Source organism: Macrotis lagotis, chromosome 4 (assembly GCF_037893015.1).
Source record: "Macrotis lagotis isolate mMagLag1 chromosome 4, bilby.v1.9.chrom.fasta, whole genome shotgun sequence".
NCBI classification, from domain to species: domain Eukaryota; kingdom Metazoa; phylum Chordata; class Mammalia; order Peramelemorphia; family Peramelidae; genus Macrotis; species Macrotis lagotis.
In genome coordinates this window covers 77,307,379-77,327,833 of record NC_133661.1, presented here as the reverse complement: position 1 = coordinate 77,327,833, position 20,455 = coordinate 77,307,379, and the positions used below count along the sequence as shown (strand labels likewise).

At 40.7% G+C, this 20,455-nt stretch overlaps 1 protein-coding gene across 1 annotated transcript in view; it reads left to right on the top strand.

Annotated features, from left to right (window-relative positions):
• Positions 1 to 12,585, top strand: part of GOLGA7B (golgin A7 family member B) — a 39,645-nt gene extending 27,060 nt beyond the window's left edge. Inside the window, exons 2-5 of the mRNA XM_074233194.1 lie at positions 9,041 to 9,205; positions 10,918 to 11,070; positions 11,234 to 11,335; positions 12,475 to 12,585. Of these exons, the coding sequence (XP_074089295.1) occupies positions 9,041 to 9,205; positions 10,918 to 11,070; positions 11,234 to 11,335; positions 12,475 to 12,585 (531 nt within the window). The remainder of the gene's footprint in view (positions 1 to 9,040; positions 9,206 to 10,917; positions 11,071 to 11,233; positions 11,336 to 12,474) is intronic.
• The last annotated feature ends 7,870 nt before the right edge of the window (positions 12,586 to 20,455 follow it).

The following is a 20,455-nucleotide window of genomic DNA, read 5'->3' as shown; positions in this document are numbered from 1 at the left end:
GCTACTTATCCTCCCTTCTCACCCTTACATGTGATTCTAGCAACAAACTTTTGAACCTTTTATCCAGGTAGCCTCTCTCTGAGGCTAGTCTTGGTGTCACCCCCTCCCTCCTCCCCCTTCTTAGTTTTACTGCTTGCAATGAATACTTCTGACTTTATGGGTGTCAGCCAATACCCACCCTTCTGTGAGAGAGGGAACATCTCTGAGTCAGTCCCCCTTACATATGGGAATACTTATGTGTATCTTGTACAGGTGGTCACACAGCAGGTCAATGGCATTGCCAAAAGTCACTAAAATATCCTTGTGACCTCTCTGGGAGCCAGGACTCCTGGGTTTTCTTGGCTCTGTGAATAGACTCCTTGCTTTCTTTCCCTCCTCACATTAGTTTGCCCTTCCAGAAGGGGGAAGCTTTTGAATTAATCAGTATGAAAAGCTGCTATGCATCTCTGAGGACAGCACTGAGTATTACTGTTATTATTATTCCTCTGTAGTCATCACTGCAGAACAAGGTTCAGGGGTTTGAAAGCTGTTGGCTGCAAAAGCAGAGGGCCAGCCAGGGCAAAGAGTTCAGCCTATCAGAGATAAAACCACCAGGTGCTTTTGCTAGGGGAATCCTCAGCACCAGAGAGGAGTACCTGAGCAGGAGGGCTTGAATTTCTTATTCTAAACTCTACTGAATGATATAGAGTCAAGGAGAAAGCCCAAAGACAAAATGTTTCAGGGAATAGAAAGACCTAGAGGTTTAGTAGGAAGAGGTAACTTCTGATGAGTGAGGAATCAGAGCAGGTGACTGTCATTGGGGTCTTAACACTAGACTGACCAAAGGTCCACCTACCTCAAAAATGTCTTCTCCATTTTATTTTAAGGGTTAGACTTCTACAATTCAATTCAGCAAATATTTATTGAGTTCCTTCTAAGTGGGAAATTCTGTGCTGAGGATACAGAAGCAAAAAGAAAATTTCTACCCTCAAGAAGCTTATTTTCTAGGAGAAAGGGGAAATACACATTTGAGTAATTTATTGTTTTAAATCCATATCTCCTCCATTAGAATATAAACTCATTGAGAGTAGATGTTGTTTCATTCTTTATATTTGTATCCCTGATGTATGGCACTTAGTAAACCCTTGTTGATTGATTGATTGATTGATCTCCTGGAGGCCTGGGGCTAAAACCTATGTTACTTGGAGCTTAAATAGACTAATGCTTAACCAGAGAGAATTTAATAGCACGTCCTCACACCTCCTTACAACTTGTGAGACTCTTTAACTTCCTTTTATTTTGATTTCCCCTAGAGAAAAGATTCACAAACTTTAAGAACAAAGGCCATCCAATCCCACTGTGCTTTAATTCATTTCCCCATTTTAGTTCTCCAGAACTGAATTCTTGGAGGAGAGGGTTTTTGGAGGTGAGCATACTCCTTGCTTCCACTCCCTATTTTATCCCACATTATATCCCAGGGAGCCTTGGGAGGGGGGTCTCATCTATTCAATGCCTAGAATACTTCTTTTTTGTTTAAAAATTCTATTCAGTTGGTCATTTCCTGAAGTTAATTCCTTGGGACAAGGCAAGTCTTTTAGAAATTCAGTGCTCTTATTCCTATCCCCACTCTCTGGCCAGCTGTCTTCCTTTGCAGGACCTGAGAGTCCTGGGATATGACCTGCAGCATCTATTCTCAGGCTGCCTCCCTCCTCCCAGGCACTGCAGTTCAAAAATTGGTGCCAGTAGCTCTTGTCACTGATTTTCCAGTTCTTCCTAGTAAAAAAATGTGATATTCTCCTTACTTAGCAGCCACTTGAACCAGGAGAAAGCCCTGACAGAAGGGAGAGAAAGTGGGCTTTTGAAGGACAATAGCACAAGGAAACTCTGAAGTGAATTAAATTTCATTTTAGAAAGGATCCCAGAAATATCCTTGAATAAACAATTGGAAATTGGTACCCAAGTCTCCTGCTTGGCTATTCAGTACTCTTTACTAAATCATGCTGTCGCTATAACTTAAACAATTCCAGAGTTCACTTTTATGGAAAGGGGGAGACCACATAGCTTCAGAATGAAGGTCAAATCTATCTACCTATGTCAGGATGACATGCCCTTCAGGTGATAGTTGGGGAAAGTACTTGTGGGTGTGGCCCACCACTTACTTGTGGGTGTGGTCCCCACTCTTATACCTATGTGCTGGAGTCTAACACTTTAGCTTGCACATTACCCACTCTCACAATGAAATCAGCTCTCCTTTGATCTTTCTCTCCCTATGGTGCAATGCCTTGTACTCTACAGGGCCCAGCATGCTCTATGGGGTTATCAGATAGATGACTGGTTGCCAGCACTATTAAGGTTCTCATCCTGTGACAGTAATTTGGGGTAATCATTTCCCACTTCGGTGCCTCAGTATCTCAAATTTACAAAATGGAGTTATTAATAACCTTGTGCTATTAATATCTTTTATATCATAACACTGTTTATTATAGAGTACAATTTAGTATCAAGCAGGTCTTTCTTGAACCTATTCAAAGTGGCATAATTATTGAAGTTCCAAAGAGGACCTTGACTGTAAAGTGATTCATAAATCATAGAATTAGAGCTGGAAGGAAGAGTTGATTTTTGGAAATCAGTTAGTCTACCTCCTTAATTTTTTTTGATAAAAAGTAATATGTTGTGGCAGAAGAGACTTGGGCTTTGACCCAGGAGACCTGGATTCAAATCCCATTCCTGACACTTATTAACTCTGTGACTATTGGCAAGTAAATCAACTCACTTCCCTGAGCCGCAGTTTTCTCAGCTATATAATGGTATGTCTCATATAGTGGTGGTTGGACATTGTGTGTGAAAAGGTTATATAAATGTAAGCTGAACCTTATGAGGGTCCTGAAAAGGAGCTTCTATTTTTTTTTCTTTGAGTTCAGTTGAGTGTGAGCCCATGGAGGAGCTAGTCTGCTCCTTAGCATGTGAGTTCATAAATGAATCCACATGGATGAGTCTTTAAAATAGAGAACACAGAGCACATGTAGAGTTTGTGCACACATAGTGACTTGACAGTGGACATGTCATTTACCAGGTGACTCCATTCCAATGACTCCTGACTGGTTTGAGCTTGAGTTTGGGATGGAGTAGTTTAACATTGAGGCATATCCTTTTTTAAAAAATTTCAAAATACCACCCTCCCTTATTAAAATTTGTGAGGCAGACAAATTTAGAGGTGATTATTTATACCACAATTTTTTTTATCAAGTTGCTATGATTCCTTAAATAGAAAGCTCCCCTAATGAAATTAAAATACAATTTACTTGGCAACAACAACAGAAAAATTTCACACATTTTTGGGAAAAAAATTTCATTTAAAGCAAGATACTTAGGAAAGGCTTATATCAGCAATTCATTTACCCCTCCTGAGTCAGTAGTTCTACTTAGGTTTATAGTGGTGGATCATACTTTTATTTGGATTTCACTCAATGAACTGCCTGCTGTCTTTTTCATAGTGTTGTTTAGTAGCCTTAGACATAGAAGATTTGGGTTCTAATTCTGTCTTTGCTACTTACAGGCTATGTATCCCTAGCAAGTCACTTAACTTCTCTGAGTTATACTTTCCCTATTTAAAAATAAATATATTGAGTAGAATTGTCTCTTTTAAAAAGCAAAATGATATCAATGATACAGGTGAAATGTGCAAAACATATTTCCATATTAAACATATAACAATTAAAGAAAAAATAAAGCAAAAAATATAATTCAATTTGTTCTCAGCGTTCATCAGTTCTCCCTCTGGAAGTGATAGCATTTTGTCATGAATCCTTGGAATTGTCTTGGATCATTGTATTGATCAGAGTGGCCAAGTCATTCACAATTGATCATCATTTCAACATTGCTGGAACTGTGCACAATGATCTGGCTCTTTTCACTTTATTTTGAATCAGTTCCTAAAGAACTTACCATTTCTCCCTCTTGCCTAAACCACTCCCTCATCATTTTTTATAACAACAGTACTCCATCACAATCATATACTACAACTTGCTTAGCCTTTTCCCACTTGGTAAGTATCCCCTCAATTTCTTTGCCTCCAGAAAAGGAATGATATAAAAATTTTTGTACATACAGGTTCTTTTCTTTTCCTTTAAACTTTTTGTGGTATAAACCTAGTTGTAGGGGTCAAAGGATATGCACAATTTTATTTTTTATTTTTTTGCAAGGCAATGGGGTTAAGTGACTTGCCCAAGGCCACACAGCTAGGTAATTATTGTGTCTGAGGTTGGATTTGAACCCAGGTACTCTTGACTCCGTGCCGGTGCTCTATCCACTGCGCCACCTAGCCGCCCCATATGCACAATTTTATAACCCTTTGGGTATAGTCCCAAATTGTTCTTCTGAATAATTGTACTAATTCACAGCTCTGCCAACAGTTTATTAATGTGCCTATTTTCTCTCTTCCCCTCCAGCATTTATCATTTTTGATTGATATGAGCTGGAATCTCAGTGTGTTTTACTTTGTATTTCCTAATTAATGGTAATTTAGAGCATTTTTTTTCTATGCCCATAGAGAGCTTTTCTTTTGAAAACTGCCTATTCATATACTTTGATCATCTATCAATTGGGGAATGGCTCTCATTTTTACAAATTTGTCTCAGTTTCTCATATATTGAATGAAACCTTTATTGGAGAAATGTGCCCTTAATTTTTTTTTTGATATTACTTCATTGTATATGGTATATGTTTCCCTGATTATTTCTTTTAATTAAACTATTTTTGTTGTTGCTTAGTCTCAGGCTTTGATTGCTACCCACGCTTTTTTTTTTAAATTTCAAATGAAGCACAATAAATTCTGCTCCAGTCCTTTATTTTATCATTTTGGGCATGTTTCAGTTTTAAGAATGTTTCTTGTAAATAACATACTATTGGATTCTAGTTTCTAATCCATTCTGCTATCTGCTTCTGTTTTATGGGTGAGCTCAACTCATTCACATTCTCAGTTATGATAACTAACTATATATTTTTTTCTATCTCATTTTCTTCTGTTTTTCCTTTCCTCCCTCTCTTTTGCTTCTGCCTCCCTTATTCTACCTTCATTTTTTATTATCTTTCCTCCCCCAATCTTCATTTCCTTCTCCTCCTGTTTTCCTAATGGATAGATTTCTATATACAACTGTGTAAATATATTCTTCCCTCTGAACCAATTCTGATGTGAGATTCAAACATTGCCCGCCACACACCCAAAAGTAAGCATGAAAGAGTAATCATAATAGACTCAATAAAGTTAAACTGTTTACGTTCCTATATGGGAAGATAATCCATTTAATCCCTAAGAACTTTATCATTATTATGGCAATCAAAAAGAGTCTATATGAACAAGGCATAGGTGTGAGCCAATTATAATAATGTGAGTCAATTATTAGATAATCTCAAAAAAATGAAGGGGTGAAAAAAGGGATGATCTGAGAAGAAAGGGGAGAGAGCTCTGTGTGTGAGAAAAACTTCCTCTTTCATGTTTACTTTTTTATGTTTCTCTTGAATCTTGTGCTTAAATGTCAGATGTTTCTATTCAGCTTTGGTCTTTTCATCAAGAATGCTTGAAAGCTTTCTATTTCATTAAATATCCATTTTTTTTCTCTCTGAAGGATTTCTATTCCATTAAATATCCATTTTTGTCTTTCAGTTTTGTTGGGTAGGTTATTCTTGGTTATAATTCTAATTCCTTTGTCTTCTGGAATATCATATTCCAAATCCACTGCTCCTTTAATGTGGAAACTACCAAATCTTATGTGAAGACTATGACTCAACAAAATTTAAATTGTTTGTTTCTGACAGCTTGAAGTACTTTCTCCTTGACTTGGGAGCTGTAGAATTTGACTGTAATCCCCCTGGGAGTTTTCATTTGTGGATCTTTTTCAGGAGGCAATCAGTGTATTACTTAAATTTCTATTTTATTCTCTGTCTCTAATATGTTAAGGGCATTTTCCTTGATAATTTTTTGAAATATAATGTTCCATGTTCTTCTTGTGATTATTTCAGGTAGTCTAATAATTCTTAAATTATCTCTCCTTAACAATGTAAAGACTACCAGACTGCCTTCTGTCAGGGGTGGGGGGAGGGAAGTGAGGTTGGGGGGAAAATTGTAAAATTTAAAAAATTTTAAAAATTCTCTCTCTTCAATCTAATTTTTTAGCTCAGTTGTTTTTCCAATAAGATATTTCCCATTTTCTTCTATCTCTTTATTCTTTTCACTTTGAGTGTTTTTTGATGTTTCAGGAAGTCATTAGCTTCCAGTTGCTCAATTCTGCTTTTTAAGGAAAAAAGCTACATTGAGCTTTTGTACCTCTTTTTTAAATTTGATCAATTCTGCTTTTAAAGGGTTATTTCTTTTAGTAAATTTTTGTTCTTTTTTATCATTAGGTCAATTTGTTTTTTAAGGTGTTATTTTCTTCAGTATTTTTGGTGCCTCTTTTATTAAACTGTTAATTTTTTTCATAATTCTCTTATATTATCACTTTCACTTCTTTCCCCCAGTTTTTCCTTTACCACTCATTTTTTCTTTAACTCTTCTAGGAATTCTTGTTGGGCTTGAGTCAAATTACCATTGATCTTTGAGGCTATTTTTGGGTAGCTGTTTTCACAGTTGTCTTCTTCTGAGTTTTTGTCTTAGTCTTCCTTATACTGAAATAGGTTATTATGCTCTTTTTTTAGCCATTTCCTCATTCTTCTAGCCTATTTCTTGACTTTGAACTTTGTGTTAAAGTTAAATTCTCCCCACCTAGGGGTAGAGGCATTGTCCCTAGTTTCAGGCTTTTTTGTGCTGCTGGTTTTAGAGCTAATTCTGGGAGTCTGCAAGGTTTTGGTTCTTCCACCTCTGGAGAGAAGTGTGGTCACTGTTGCTCTCATCTTTGATCTGGTCTTTATCATGTAGGGGTCCCATCTCCCTGTAGCTTCAAGTATTAAAGTTCCTCTTCACCCTGGAACTGCAACCAAGGCCATAAATACTAATGCTCCTCTCCATACTGAAATAGTAATCTAGAACTAGGAATGGATAATACAGTTCCCAAGTTGTACCAACTGTTCCCACTGGCAGCAAAATGCTTTTCTGTAATTTCTTTCTGACCAGTTATCCTGCCCTCTTACCATCTCTGGGTTGAGAACTGCTGAAGCTGCCACTGCTACCACCATAGCTACCTCCAAAGCCTGTTACAACTTCTACCTTCTAAATTGTCTCAGACTGGAAAATGTCTTAATTTGACATTTTGTTGACTTTTCTCCTCCAAAATTTGATTTGAAGAGTTATGATAGAATTGTTTGTAGGAGAATGATGGGAGAATTCAGCTAGGTTGTTGCCTGTACTCCACCAACTTGGCTCCATCCTCAAATTTAATTATTTTTCAAGGCTTTTCCAATTCAAAGTCTATGTTCTATCAAGTGAGCAGCCAGTAGTAAAAGAAGTGATGAAGGCTCTTTTTCTTTATAAAATTGAAGTTCTGAGAATTCTGGAATCCATCCATTTAAAATCCTCTGTCACAGACAAGTTGCAAATCACCTCTGCACCCCTACTTCCACCTTATACATAGTCTTCTTCAATACCAAAGGACTTTACTCTCACCCATGAAGAGCAAGAAGACATCTTAGAGACTACCTAATCCTCTTTTTAGAAGTACTTGGTTAAGGTTATATAAAACAGTTGCAGAACTGAATATTGATCCTGGGGACCTGAAATAGATCCTGTATGGTTCCCAGATTAATTGATAAAGTTATAATATTAGATCTGGGAAAGAAAATCTAACTCAACTCTTTCATTGTATAGGTAAGGAAATGAGACCTGGAGAAATTTTGTGACTTTCCCCAGAATATAGAATGACAGAGTCAATAAGCGGTCCCAGGTTTCTTGATATACAGTCCAATGTTCTTCTGGGTTTTACTGCACTAAGACTTGGTATGAACATTTGTCATATGTTTGCCTGACAACAGCATACCTTTACTGGTCTTTGTTGCCCATTCCTGTCCAGAGCTGACAGCTCTGGCAAGTCCAATCACTACTACCATGCTTGTCTTCAGTGGCATCTTTCTCTTGGCTCAGAGTGACTGGGAAAGACAGAGGGCCATCATGACACCTTTGGACTATGAAAGAAAATGCTAGCTCCTTAATTGCTAAGGTCGTACAGGGTAGGCAACTATCCTAAGAAAAATGAGGAATGCATGCTGATTGCCGACTTATTCCTGTAATCAGAGTCTAGGCCTACAGCTGGTTCTAGGACTTTTCTATTTGGTTCCGTTTTGGTCTGTGTTTTTCATTTTCCAAAGAAATTTCTAATTTTTCCCTACTGAATGTTAAAATGTTTCTCATTCTTTGATACTACTTCCTCTGAGAAGCCTTCCAAAATTCCTCTCCTCACCAAGCTATACTGGTTTCTCTCAACACTTTGGCATTCTTTTATGCACTTAGTGTGGGAGCCATTTAAAACACTAAAATCAAGCTTTGATTCCTCTTTGGGGTGTTATTATTATGCTCCATTGCAAAAGCATTCAAGACCTAGGAGGTCTTGAATGCTTTTGCAATGGAGCATAATCTTGCTAAAGTTATAGGAATTCTAGTATGGAGCTACATAGTCTGTACGCATCTGATGGCTGAAGACAAGCTTAGGAGTTTTAGTGCCAGAAGCCTGGTTAAGAGATGAAGAAGATTACAACGTTTACAAATTTAATTTACATAATTCTTTTATTAAGGGGGTGGTCAATGGATCAATCAACAAGCATTTATTAAATATCCAATAGTATGCACAGACCAAAGTGAAAACAGTCCCTACCCTCAAGGAGCTTACATTCTAATGGAGGAGAAAACCTGTACTAAAGAAATAAGTATATATGCAAGATACATACAAGGCCATAGAGGGAAGGCAGCTATAGTTTCTAGTATCGATTAGCATCCATTTTGCTCTTGAAGAGGAGTATTATGTCCTGGATACTTATGTACATGTCTCATCCCCTCTTTTAGATTGTAAACTCCTTGTGGGTAGGGACTGTGTCTTATTCCTCTTTTTCTCCCCACTCCTGCCCCCCTTGCACATAGCAGAAACCATGTTTGCTGATTGAATTCGTTGTGTCTCTGGAGGGTCACAATCTGCAGGAACTCCGGCGCAGTGCCTCACTGGCCACCAAAGTCTTTGTCCAGCGAGATTACAGCGATGGGACCATTTGCCAGTTCCAGACTAAATTCCCCCCTGAGCTGGACAGTCGGGTAAGGAATTCTTGTCTCCAGTCTTTGGTGCTTGGTTCAAGTCACACTTAAGTCACTTATGGCAAAGTGAATGAAAGTGGTGTTCACATACCCTCTTGCCCATGAACTATGGAACTCAGGTCTGTATTAGTTAGTAGTCAGGCAACAGGCATTTAGTAATTTAGTATGTTCTATATGCTGGGAACTGTGCTGTGTTGGGATTACATGGAAAGACCCTAACAGTCCCGAACCTCAAGGATCTCACATCCCAGTGAAGGAGACTGTACTCTAAACTATGTATAGTGAAATCCTAATTAGGTCAAATAATGAATCTTGCAAAATGGTTGCATTATTTAAATGGTATTATTTGAAATTATAGGTAACATGTGGTCATTGATTCCAGTTCCCTTCTAGAAAAATGAAATGAATATTTGAATAATGTGACCACATTATTAGATTAGTCATTCATATTAACTGAGACTTAGCCATATATATACAAGAATAAATAGTAGATAAGAGGTAATCTCAGATATTAAACTTAGTAATGCACCTTTGAGCATATCCATCTCCCATATAGACTGACTCTTAAACTCCAATTTCAGGGAACCAGACCAGAGCCTGCAAGGGAGCTTAATGATGACCCTACTGGGTTTGGCTTTGGGTTCTGCAACACCCAGTTTCCACTACCTTAGCTCTGGCTTTTAGACTTGAGAGAAAATAGCAACATCACACTATTTCTATTTATCAGACCAAGCAAATTTGGATGTTAGGTCACGGGGGAGACCTAAAAACTGCATACAAACACACATACACATGTATATATAAATATAGTCCAGAGTTGACTTTGTTGCTTCCTGTCCTTGACCAACCTTCTAGAAAAATGCCAGCCATTCCTTGCCCCTTGGCCAGCCAGCAGGCAAATGCATGCTTTTGGGAATCATTTAACCTGGGAGAACAGAACAGTAATAAGGGCAGAGATCACATTGAGGAAAGGATGGCACTTTCTCCCTTTTTTTCCCCACTGGGTTGTGTCTTAGGCAGAAACTGGGAATCTCACAGTTACTTACTTCCCCCTTGGAGAGCTTTGGCTTCAGGCAGACAGACATCTGTGGTCTCTGAGCTTAGTGATCAGGGAAGCCCTGGCAGCTTGTGGGGGTGGCTTGGAGGGAGCCCTGGGGAAATGTGGGTGGGGCCATTGGAAATTCTGCAGCCTAATGATTTGTGAAAACTACCTGCAAGGCAGGTCTCAGTCTGTCCCCTTGCCATCTGGTCAGACAGCATCTCAGTCATTCAAAGACTGGGAGTTTCTTACTTAGCTACCTCTAGGGAAAGAGATTTCAACCCTCCCTTGACAGGCAAATACAATGTCTCATCCCACTTGCTCGAAGCAATTTAAGATTCATGAATAAAGTCCTCATGTGTCTGTAACTGCAAAGTTTCTTGTCTGCATGTCTTCTTTCCCTATATGTGGGCCACATCCACATTACACAAAGACAAAGACATAGCCAGAGACACGCATAGACATAGATAGACAGACACACACACACACACACACACACACACACATAGAGACATAGAGACACACAGACACACACACACACACACACACACACACACACACACACACACACCTAATGAATCTTGACATACCTTTCTTCTCCTTACCAGCCTTCCATTATAGTCTTTAATGTCTAGAACCTTCAACTAGACCTTCAATCTTGTCCTTCCTCCAGATTGAACGGCAGCTGTTTGAGGAGACTGTCAAGACTCTCAACAACTTCTATGCTGAGGCTGAGAAAATTGGGGGCAGCTCCTACCTGGAGGGTTGTCTGGCCTGTGCCACGGCGTACTTTATCTTCCTCTGCATGGAGACCCATTATGAAAAGGTGGTTCCCATTCCAGGCCCAGTCAACCTCTGCCACAAATCCCTCTCATCCTTTCTCATCCCGTGTTACCTCCCTGCCACCCTCACTCTCCCGATCTCTGTTTCCCTTTTTCATTAGTGGTCCCCTTGACCAAGCCCCTTGTCCACTAAAACCCTTTCTGCAGGTCCTCAAGAAGATTTCCCGATATATCCAAGAACAGAATGAGAAGATCTTTGCTCCCCGGGGCCTCCTGCTTACTGACCCTGTGGAAAGAGGAATGAGGGTTGTATCCTTTCGGATTCTAACTACGGATCTGGGCTGGGCGGGTTGGACAGTGGGCGGGTATCCGCCTCTCTCAGTGCTGGACTGGTGGTTGGGAAAAGGAGGTTTGGATTGGGAATTAGCAAGGATGATGAATTGCTCCATAGGGAAAATTCAGCATTTTCTTGTCAAATTATGGTCTTAAAAATTGCCAAAAGCATTACGATGTTACCAGTATATTGCTTTCCCCTTAACAGGGTTAAGTGACTTGCTCAGGGTTACAAAACTAGTAAAGTATCTAGGCCATATTTGAACTCAGGTTCTCCTGACCTTCTCCACTGCACCACCTAGCTGCTCTTACCAGTATATATTAGAGGTAGGGTTATGAACGTTTATGTCTTTCTGACTTAAAGACTGGATCTCTATCACCAAGTTGCCTCTATGTATAGAACATTTTTTGTCACCTTTTCACAGCAATGATTGCACTCAAGGAAAGAGCTGGAAGCTGACTGGAATCCATGTAGTTGTGGAGCAGACCTGGTCTTGAGTGGAATGGGTCACATATTAAGATAGCCCAATCCAGAGAGAGGAATGCTAAAACTCAGTGTCATTTCACTAGGGATCAGGGGTTTGGGAGGTCTAGTCGATAGAGTTCTGCCCTATGGGGCAAGATGACCTCAGGGAGATGGTTAGTGAAAGTCATTTAATTCTCTAGACCTCAGTTTTCTCCTTTATAAAATGAAAGGTTGATGTCTTTCATAGTCCCTTTCAGTTCTATATCTTTCTATGATTCTATGAAGTTAGGGCAGCCCTTGGGAGTAAAAACCTAAGTAAGAGTCCTCAGATTGTCGATCAACTGACAGCCACTAAGTGAGGGTATAAGGAGTACCCAGGGAGTCCACACTGAGTGGTGACTTTGGGGACAGTGATATGTCACCAGTTCCTTCACCAGTATTTCCCGTGGGTGTTTTGTTTTTTTTAAGAATTCACCCATTCTACCACTTTGTGTTCCCTATCCATAGGAGGTGGGTATCATGGGGAGATGACAAAGGCACTCATGTGGGAGGTGGAAAACACCACCTAGGAACTGGGGCTCTCACAAAGCTCACTTGCCCCAGATGCCAGATGAGGACACTCGTCTTCCTTCACTTGCCTCCTCCCCAGATTGAGATCTCCATCTACGAGGACCGATGCAGCAGTGGCAGTGCTAGCAGTGGGAGCTCTGGCAGCTCCAGCAGCAGCAGTGGAGGGGGGGGTGGGGCAGGGGGCCGGTGACTGGCCGAGAGTCCCTGCAGGGACCTGTACTGCCGGGATGAGGGCCTCTCAGATCTCCGTAGGCTGCGCTACCAGAGCACCCGCTTCTGAGCCACCCTCTCTACCTGCCACTCCATTGGGGGTGGGGTCGGGAGGGAGAGGAGGTGGCTGACCCTGGAATTCATTTGTGGGCAGCTGACCTCCAGGGATCCCTGACAGGCAGGGGACTGCTCTTACTGCTCGGGAGTTGGCTCTGTCCAGATGCGCCCCTTCCTAAGCTGGACTCCTCTGATCTCCAGGGGCCACTCCGGAGTCAGGGGTACAGTTAGGGGGCTCTTTCCCTCGGAGTGTCTCTCTTATTGTTCTTCTTCCCTTCCAGCAACTGCTCTCTTAGAGACCCCCCCCCCCGAGGGGACCCTCTATATCTGAGCTGAGCAGAAGCTATAAAACCTGGACAATCCCTTACCCTGCATGATACCTTAGCTTAGAGAGCCCAAAGCACTGGATCTCTGTGCCCCAAAGTCCAACTGTTTTCCCCTGCCAAATTCAAAAGATTGGCTATGCAAATAATTGTCCTATGCTCTCTTGATTGTTCTCTGAACTCGTGTCTTCCCCATCACCTCTCTCCTACCTTGCTTTCCAATGCTATCCTGGAGCCTCACTTTATCTGTGAACCAACTTCTCATAGGAATCCGAGGAGACAGAAGTCACTGGGGGACTCTTCCAGGCCAGTCTCCAGGTGGACAGGAAGGAGAAGTCCCAGTATCTTCTCAAGGACTGCTTGTCATTCCAGGACAAAAATCTCCCTGACTTTTTGCTTTCCTCTTCTTTGCAAAATGGGTAGGAGAAGTAGTCTGGTCAGGCGCAAGGTCCAATAATAGCAACCAAAGGAAGGGAAACAACCAAAGGAAGGGGAGGGAGGCACTCCCTTATCTCCCACTGAATAACCAGAGTAACTCTATCATGGAGAATCTCCCAAGGTTAAGCCTCTTCTCTTCGAGGTCAAATAAACTACTAACTAGTTTCTCCATAATAGAGGAATTGATTGATGAGAGGGAAAGAGGTGGGAAAGACAACAAATTATGGGAACCTAAATGTGGATATAATGGGAATATTTGGGTAACTGACCCCTACAGAAGTGAGGGGTCCTTTGGTCTGTGTTCAATAATGTAACTCTAACATCAGAGGTAGAGAGAAGTAGGTAGGGATGGGTGTGAAGGAAGAGGAGGCAATGGCCAAGTCCTCTCACAAAGCTCCAACTCCCTCTCTTCTCTAGCTGGACTCCCTATTACTATTGCCCCACCCCTTTATTTCTTTCCCTTTGCAGCTCTGTATTACTGAGCAGGGTTGAATGTTTTTGTCCCCCCAAATGGACTGGGGTGTGTGTGTGTGTGTGTGTGTGTGTGTGTGTGTGTGTGTGTTTGTGTGTCTCAGAGAGAGACAGAAGGAGGGAGGGAGGGAAGAGAGGGGGGGAGAGGGAGAGAGAGACAGAGAGACAGAGAGAGAGACAGAGAGAGACAGAGAGAGACAGAGACAAAGACAGAGAGAGACAGAGAGAGAGAGGGAGAGAGAGAGAGAGACAGAGAGAGACAGAGAGAGACAGAGACAAAGACCGAGAGAGAGAGAGAGAGAGAGAGAGAGAGAGAAGGAAGGAAGGAAGAGGAGGAGGAGGAGGAGGAGAAAGATGGGACAGAGGGGCTGCTTGGGACTTTTGTTCCTTCCTCCACCTGACCTCCTGGTGCTTTGCTTGTGTCTAGATGTCTCTTCTTTGATAGAGAAAGACAGAGACACAGAGAGAACAGTTTAGTCTTAGTTTCCCAAGTCAGTGACTTTTCCCTGTATCCCCCTCCCTCATATTCTTGTGTAAGTAAATAGCTGTGGGGCTGGGGCCTTCCCTTTTAGTTAGGGGCTACCATGCCAGGTGCTATTATGTTCTTCACGATTCACTTCCTATTCCTGAGGTTTCTTTCCTCCCAGACTCTATTCTCTATTCTGTAAATAGGAAGCCAGGTTCCGGGAGGGCAACTTCAAACTATAGGGGTAATGCTCCTGGAAGGTTATACTATTTAGACACTCACCATACAAGTTATGACCCTCCCTATCTCTTGTGACATGATTCCTCATGATGGCTCTTGAGTTGGGGGAGTCTCTCTACATGGTATGGCATCAGTGTCCATCCCAGCCACTTTCTTCTGGAAAACCATTGCATCTGAAGACAGTGGCTGGCTAATTGAGACTTCTCCTGACTTTCCCATGAGGGGAATTCCCAGCTATGCTGCTGCAAGTGCCACTTGGCTAGAGAAAGTCAACTCCAATCTGCAGTTGCTGTAACAACAGAAACCAGGGAGCATTTCCCCCAGAGCTGAGAGACAGACTAGCAAGGAACAAGGAACTCTACATTTCCCCCCTCTCCCTAATCCCATAGTGGGAGATGCAGAGAAGCAAGTCAAAAAGAGCCAGCAGGGAGTTCTCCAAAGCTGGAAAGAAGGATGGATTTTGTTTCTGCCAACAGAGGAACACCATGTACAGACACTTTTTCCCCAGCCAATAGACCAATCCAGGCTGCCATGGCTTGAGATAGCCAGGACTGGGTGACTGTGGCTTATTCCTCATCTAAGCCACAGGGATAATAAGAGCAAGTCTAGCCATTTCTGGCCCATCTTGTTTCTTAATGTATTTTCTGGTTTTGTGCAGGTGTTCCTTATTTAAAACCAATGTATCTCCACTTACCTTCTGGATATCCATGCATGAAGAACAGAAAAGCCTTTTGTTTTAACCAATAAAAGGACCTGCTTGACCTTGGATTTTGTGTCACTTTTTCCCCAAGGGTAGCCAGAAGGGTTGAGCCTTCTGACATTCTTGATAGGTCCCTTCCTCTTACATCATTTCCATGAGATGGAGTTGAATAATCATGGAGTTCAGAATGAATGTCCTGTCATTTTGTATGCTGTAAAATACTATAGCTATATACAGATGAATTATTATTACTTTAACCATAGCATACTCCATCAGGGCAGAGCCAAGATTAAAACTCAACATTCTCGATTTGCCAGAGAGACAACTGGGAAATCTCAGTTGAAGTAAAACTATCATCTTCTATATTCTCTCTCTCTCTCTCCCCTTCTCTGTCTCTCCTATCTCTTTCCTCTCTACATTTCCCCCTTTCCTTCTCCCTCCCTCTCATTTCCACCTTCTGTCTTCCTCTTTCCCCTTTTCTTTCTTGCCCCACGGCTCTCTATCCTTCGTTCCCTGATTGCTTTTGTGCTCTGTTCATGTCCCCAAATTGGTTGCTCTATTTAGACCTGGCTTCTGCCTTGTTCTTGTGTATAGAAAGCTAATGAAGTAATGACTTCATTCAAAAGATATTTACTGAGTAGTTATTATGTGCAGGGTGCTCTGTTTATGACTAATGTGTTAATTATTCAAATGAATCTGTGACCTCATTGATGTGGCTGCCCCCCTCCCCCCACAATACAGATTCTGAATCTTGGGTGACTCCTTCTCAACCAGTTGCAGTCCATTCTTACTTTCCCCTGACATCTAGAAGATACCAGAGGATATCAGCTCTTTGACTTTTCATTTGTTATCCTTTGTTCTTTGCTATATGACCAGTCTATAGTCTTCCTAGCCTACATTTCCCTACTGCATCTTTTATTCCTTTTCTTTAAAGTTGCTTTTATTATTACTATTACATTATTATATTGCTTAGGTCCACCATATTCTTCTCCATTGTCTTCTGTTTAATAACCATTATTGTTACATTAAGAATGACAATATCTAACATTTATATAATACTTAAGCAGCTTTAGGAGGTAGGTAGATATTATTATTCCCATTTTACAGATGAAGAAATAGGCTGAGAGTGCTTAAGTAACTTTTCCATAGTTACATAGCAAGGAAATAATGGGACTCATCATTTTAGAGTTTGAAATCATCTAGCACAGCTTCCCCATTTTAAAGATTAGGAAATAGACTCAGAGTGGTTAATTGATTTTTTTTCAAGGTCAAATAGCGAGTGACAGAACTAGGATTTGAATCCTGATCCTCAGACTTCAAATTCAGCACTTTCTATTGAGATGATGATATTTATTGTGTCTGGAGAGCAGTATGCAGAGATACTGACAGGTTATAATGGGTCAAATTTAATAGGATAACTTTTAATAGAGATAAATTTAAAGTCTTACACTTAACTTGAATAAACAATGCATAAGTAAAGGGTGGAGGAAGCATGGCTAGACACTGGCTCATATGACAAAACTGTGAAGCGACTTAACCCAACATCCCATGGTAATTAAGGAGCTATTCTTTTGATGTGGAGTCTGGCTTTCTTCCCATGACACTATATGTCTCTTTTTCATCATCTAATGATCAACAAGGCAGAGTCCTTGCCATTCAGGACTTTATAATCCACCTTTTCAATTAGGATGGGACCCTGATTGTCCTAGGGAAGAAACTGGTTCACCCCAATGTCCCAGAAAAAGTTCTTTTCATATCAAAGTTACACATGTCAGCACATGAGGATTAAGAAGTGCCGAATAGGGTACAATGACTTAGCAGAGGCAAAGTTTACATTTGGTGATTATTCCTGGATGCAATGTTTCCTGGTATAAAGATCTGCTGACTTTCCAGGGAGTAGGTGAGCCCTAGGAAGGAAGACTGAAAGGAGGAAATCAAGGAAAGAAGTACAGAAGGGAGGAACTCAGAATTTAGTGTGCCAAACACTTTATAAACATCTCATTTGCTTTTCCTCAAAAAAACCCAATAGGTGCAAAGGATGGAATTTTGGGCTTGGAGCCAGGAAGTTCAAATGTGAGCAAACACTAGCTCTGTGACTCTGGACAAATAATTTAAGCTCTATTTGTCTCAATTTCCTCATCTTTAAAATGAAAATATCTGCCTCCCAGAGTTGTTTTGAGGATAAAAGGAAATATTTGTAAAGCCCATCACACAGAGACTGGCACATTGTAGGCATGATAGAAATGTTTACTATTATTCTTACTATCTTCATTTTACAATAGAAGAAACTGAGACAAAAGAGGTTAAGTGATTTCCAAGGGTTCAGAACTAATGTCTGAGACTACATTTGAATTTGCGTTTTCCTAATTCCAGATTGAATGTTCTGTCCACTGAGCCGTGCAGCTGCCTAGGATCTCCTCTTTGACTTCGGTAGATAATGGAAATAGCACTGTACAGTTCTTTGGAAGTCCAGCTTGGTCATTTAATACTTTGGACAAGTTAGTTTACCTTTTTACTGCTCAGTTTCTTTGCTTCTCAAGAGATGGGGTTGGGCTAGATCTTGATAGTGTTTTCTGGCTCTGGATCTTGTGAATTCATCATTTTTGGAGATTATTCTTTGGTAGTCTCCTGCAGAGGAGTCATATCCATTAGCCATATCTGGCTAAAGCTGAATATGTCTGACAATGACTCCTGGATTTGTATGAACTCCTAAAGGACAGTAGGGTATCTGCTGAATGGTCTTTGGGGAAGCCTGTGCTTTTGACACTTCTCTGCACAGGCAGGCAAAGAGGGGAGGAATTGATTCTGTCTACTTGATGGATGTTTTCCAGTCTTCATGGGCTCAGGCTCAGGCCTGGGTAAATTAAACCAAGGATTGCCAATCTCTCTACACAAGTTTGTTTTTAATTTGGTGCAGGCAGTATGTGCAGAAGGATGCAGAAACCATGGACTTTGCCTTGTTGGCTAGGTCCCAGGGCTTTGTTCTGTCCCCAGGTTAGACTTGTTATATTTGGGTTTTTCTTTTTTAGGGCCACAAATCATAGTGTGGATGGGGCAGAGTCAAAAGATGAAACAGAGGCAAATTCTAGGTTTTGATGATTATGGTTAGAGGAAAATCTCCCAGAATAAAAATATCTGTTGAGAGGTTCTATCCAGAGAGCAGATGAACCTAGGACTTCACATTATACCTTCAGTTCCAGCAATTTGACGTAATAGAAAATAGCACCAGATTTGGTTAACATAACATACCACCTCCCAAACTCAGCCTAGATCTGTTACAGATATATCTAACTGGCCACAATGGGAACTGGAAAGGGGGTGTGGATAGCTTGGTGCAAAGCATTTTCACAAATGCTTAGGTTTAATGGTAGCCTTCTCTAGGGTAAGGGTGGGGAAGAAAAAAACAGAAATTTTCATGATAGCTTTACCATATATTTAAAAGAAATAGCAAGTGGCAACATAATAAATTTGCATTTTTATGTGCAATCTTCTTTAAATTATACTATAAAATGGAAATGCTAGTTTTATTCCATAAATTAATAATAAATTTGTTTTTAAAGAGAAAGATCTGTTAGAAGACTAAGGCAGTAATCCAGACATTAGATGATGAGAACTTGGACAAAAATATGGTGGTATTCTTTTTCCCCCTTTGTTCTTGAAGAGAAGCGATGTTATGACACAAATGAGCTGAATTTAAGTCGGAAATGGGAGGGGGAGGGAGCAGGAGCCATGCAAACTCACCACAGCTTCACTTTTTCCTCCAGAGTCATCTGGTTTCCAGGGGCCAGATATGGAATTGGAGATGGCCCTGGATGAAGTGGGATGCCTTAACCTTTTTAAGCTAACAATTTTAACAGGTCTCAGTCAACTGAGACCACATCCATTCAGTGATTAAGGATAGTAAGAAAGAAATGAGGCAAAGAATGACCTCAATCTGAGGGGGGAAGACCCTTTGAGTTTCTGGCCAAAACATAAATGATGATTTTTTTACATTCACTCTGAACCAGTCAGGACCCAAATGATGTCCAAATGGGGCTTGGTTTGGGACCCATTATTGGCCAATCCATGAAAGCTAAAGTGAACTGAGGTTTGTTCTTCTTTCTCCAACCTCAATCTACTAATTGGCTGTTTCAATTCTGCTCTATCTTCAGTTCTTAAATACTTTGCCCCCTTGTCATTGTCACTCTTCCTTTGCCAAACCTCAAGCCTGGATTATTCCCACAGCCCACTATTTCTAGTCCTACCCATGAGTTATTGATTGAAAGTGGAGGAAGGGGGCGACTAGGTGGTGTAGTGGATAAAGCACCGGCCCTGGAGTCAGGAGTACCTGGGTTCAAATCCGGTCTCAGACACTTAATAATGACCTAGCTGTGTGACCTTAGGCAAGCCGCTTAACCCCGTTTGCCTTACAAAAAAAAAAATAAAATAAAAAATAAAAAAAAAGAAAGTGGAGGAAGTATTGTAATTGTGCTGACTGTGTGCATTCCAATTTGTTATTCAACTTTAGCTGGACCTTTACTGCAGCAAAGTGATCCTTTTTACATCCTTGCCTATCTCAGACCCCATAGAAGCTCTTTTTTCTTTAAGATTCCAACACTTCCCCTCCAACCTCTCATCTGAGGACTCTTGCCTCTTCAAAATTGAGGACATTCAACATGGACTCCTTCCGTTTTCATTTCCCATTCTTTTTTTTCTTTCCTCTAATTTCTGGCATGGAAGTGGCCCTTCTGACTTGGCAAGATTGGCCCCCATATGTGCATTTGATCCTATGCCCTCCTGTTTCTTCCAGAAGATTGCATCCACACTCATTCCCCCTTTTCTTAAATCTTCAACCTGTCCATATAAAATGGTTTCTTCCTTACTGCCTTTAAACACACCACAATCTCTTTATCTTTAAAAAGTTTTTACAAGATCTCACCATCCTTTCAAGTTTTTATTCTGTACTCCCCTCCTTTTCTCATTTAAACTCCTTGAAAAAGCTGTCTGCATGCCCTGCCTCCACTTTCTTTCCTTTCTTGTTCCTCAATCCTTTAATATCTGATTTTTCTCTAACTGAAACTGTTCTTTCTAAAGTTAGCAGTGATCTTGCATTTCGAAATCTGATGGTCATTTCTCAGTTCTAACTCTTCTTGATATACAAACTTCATTTGATACT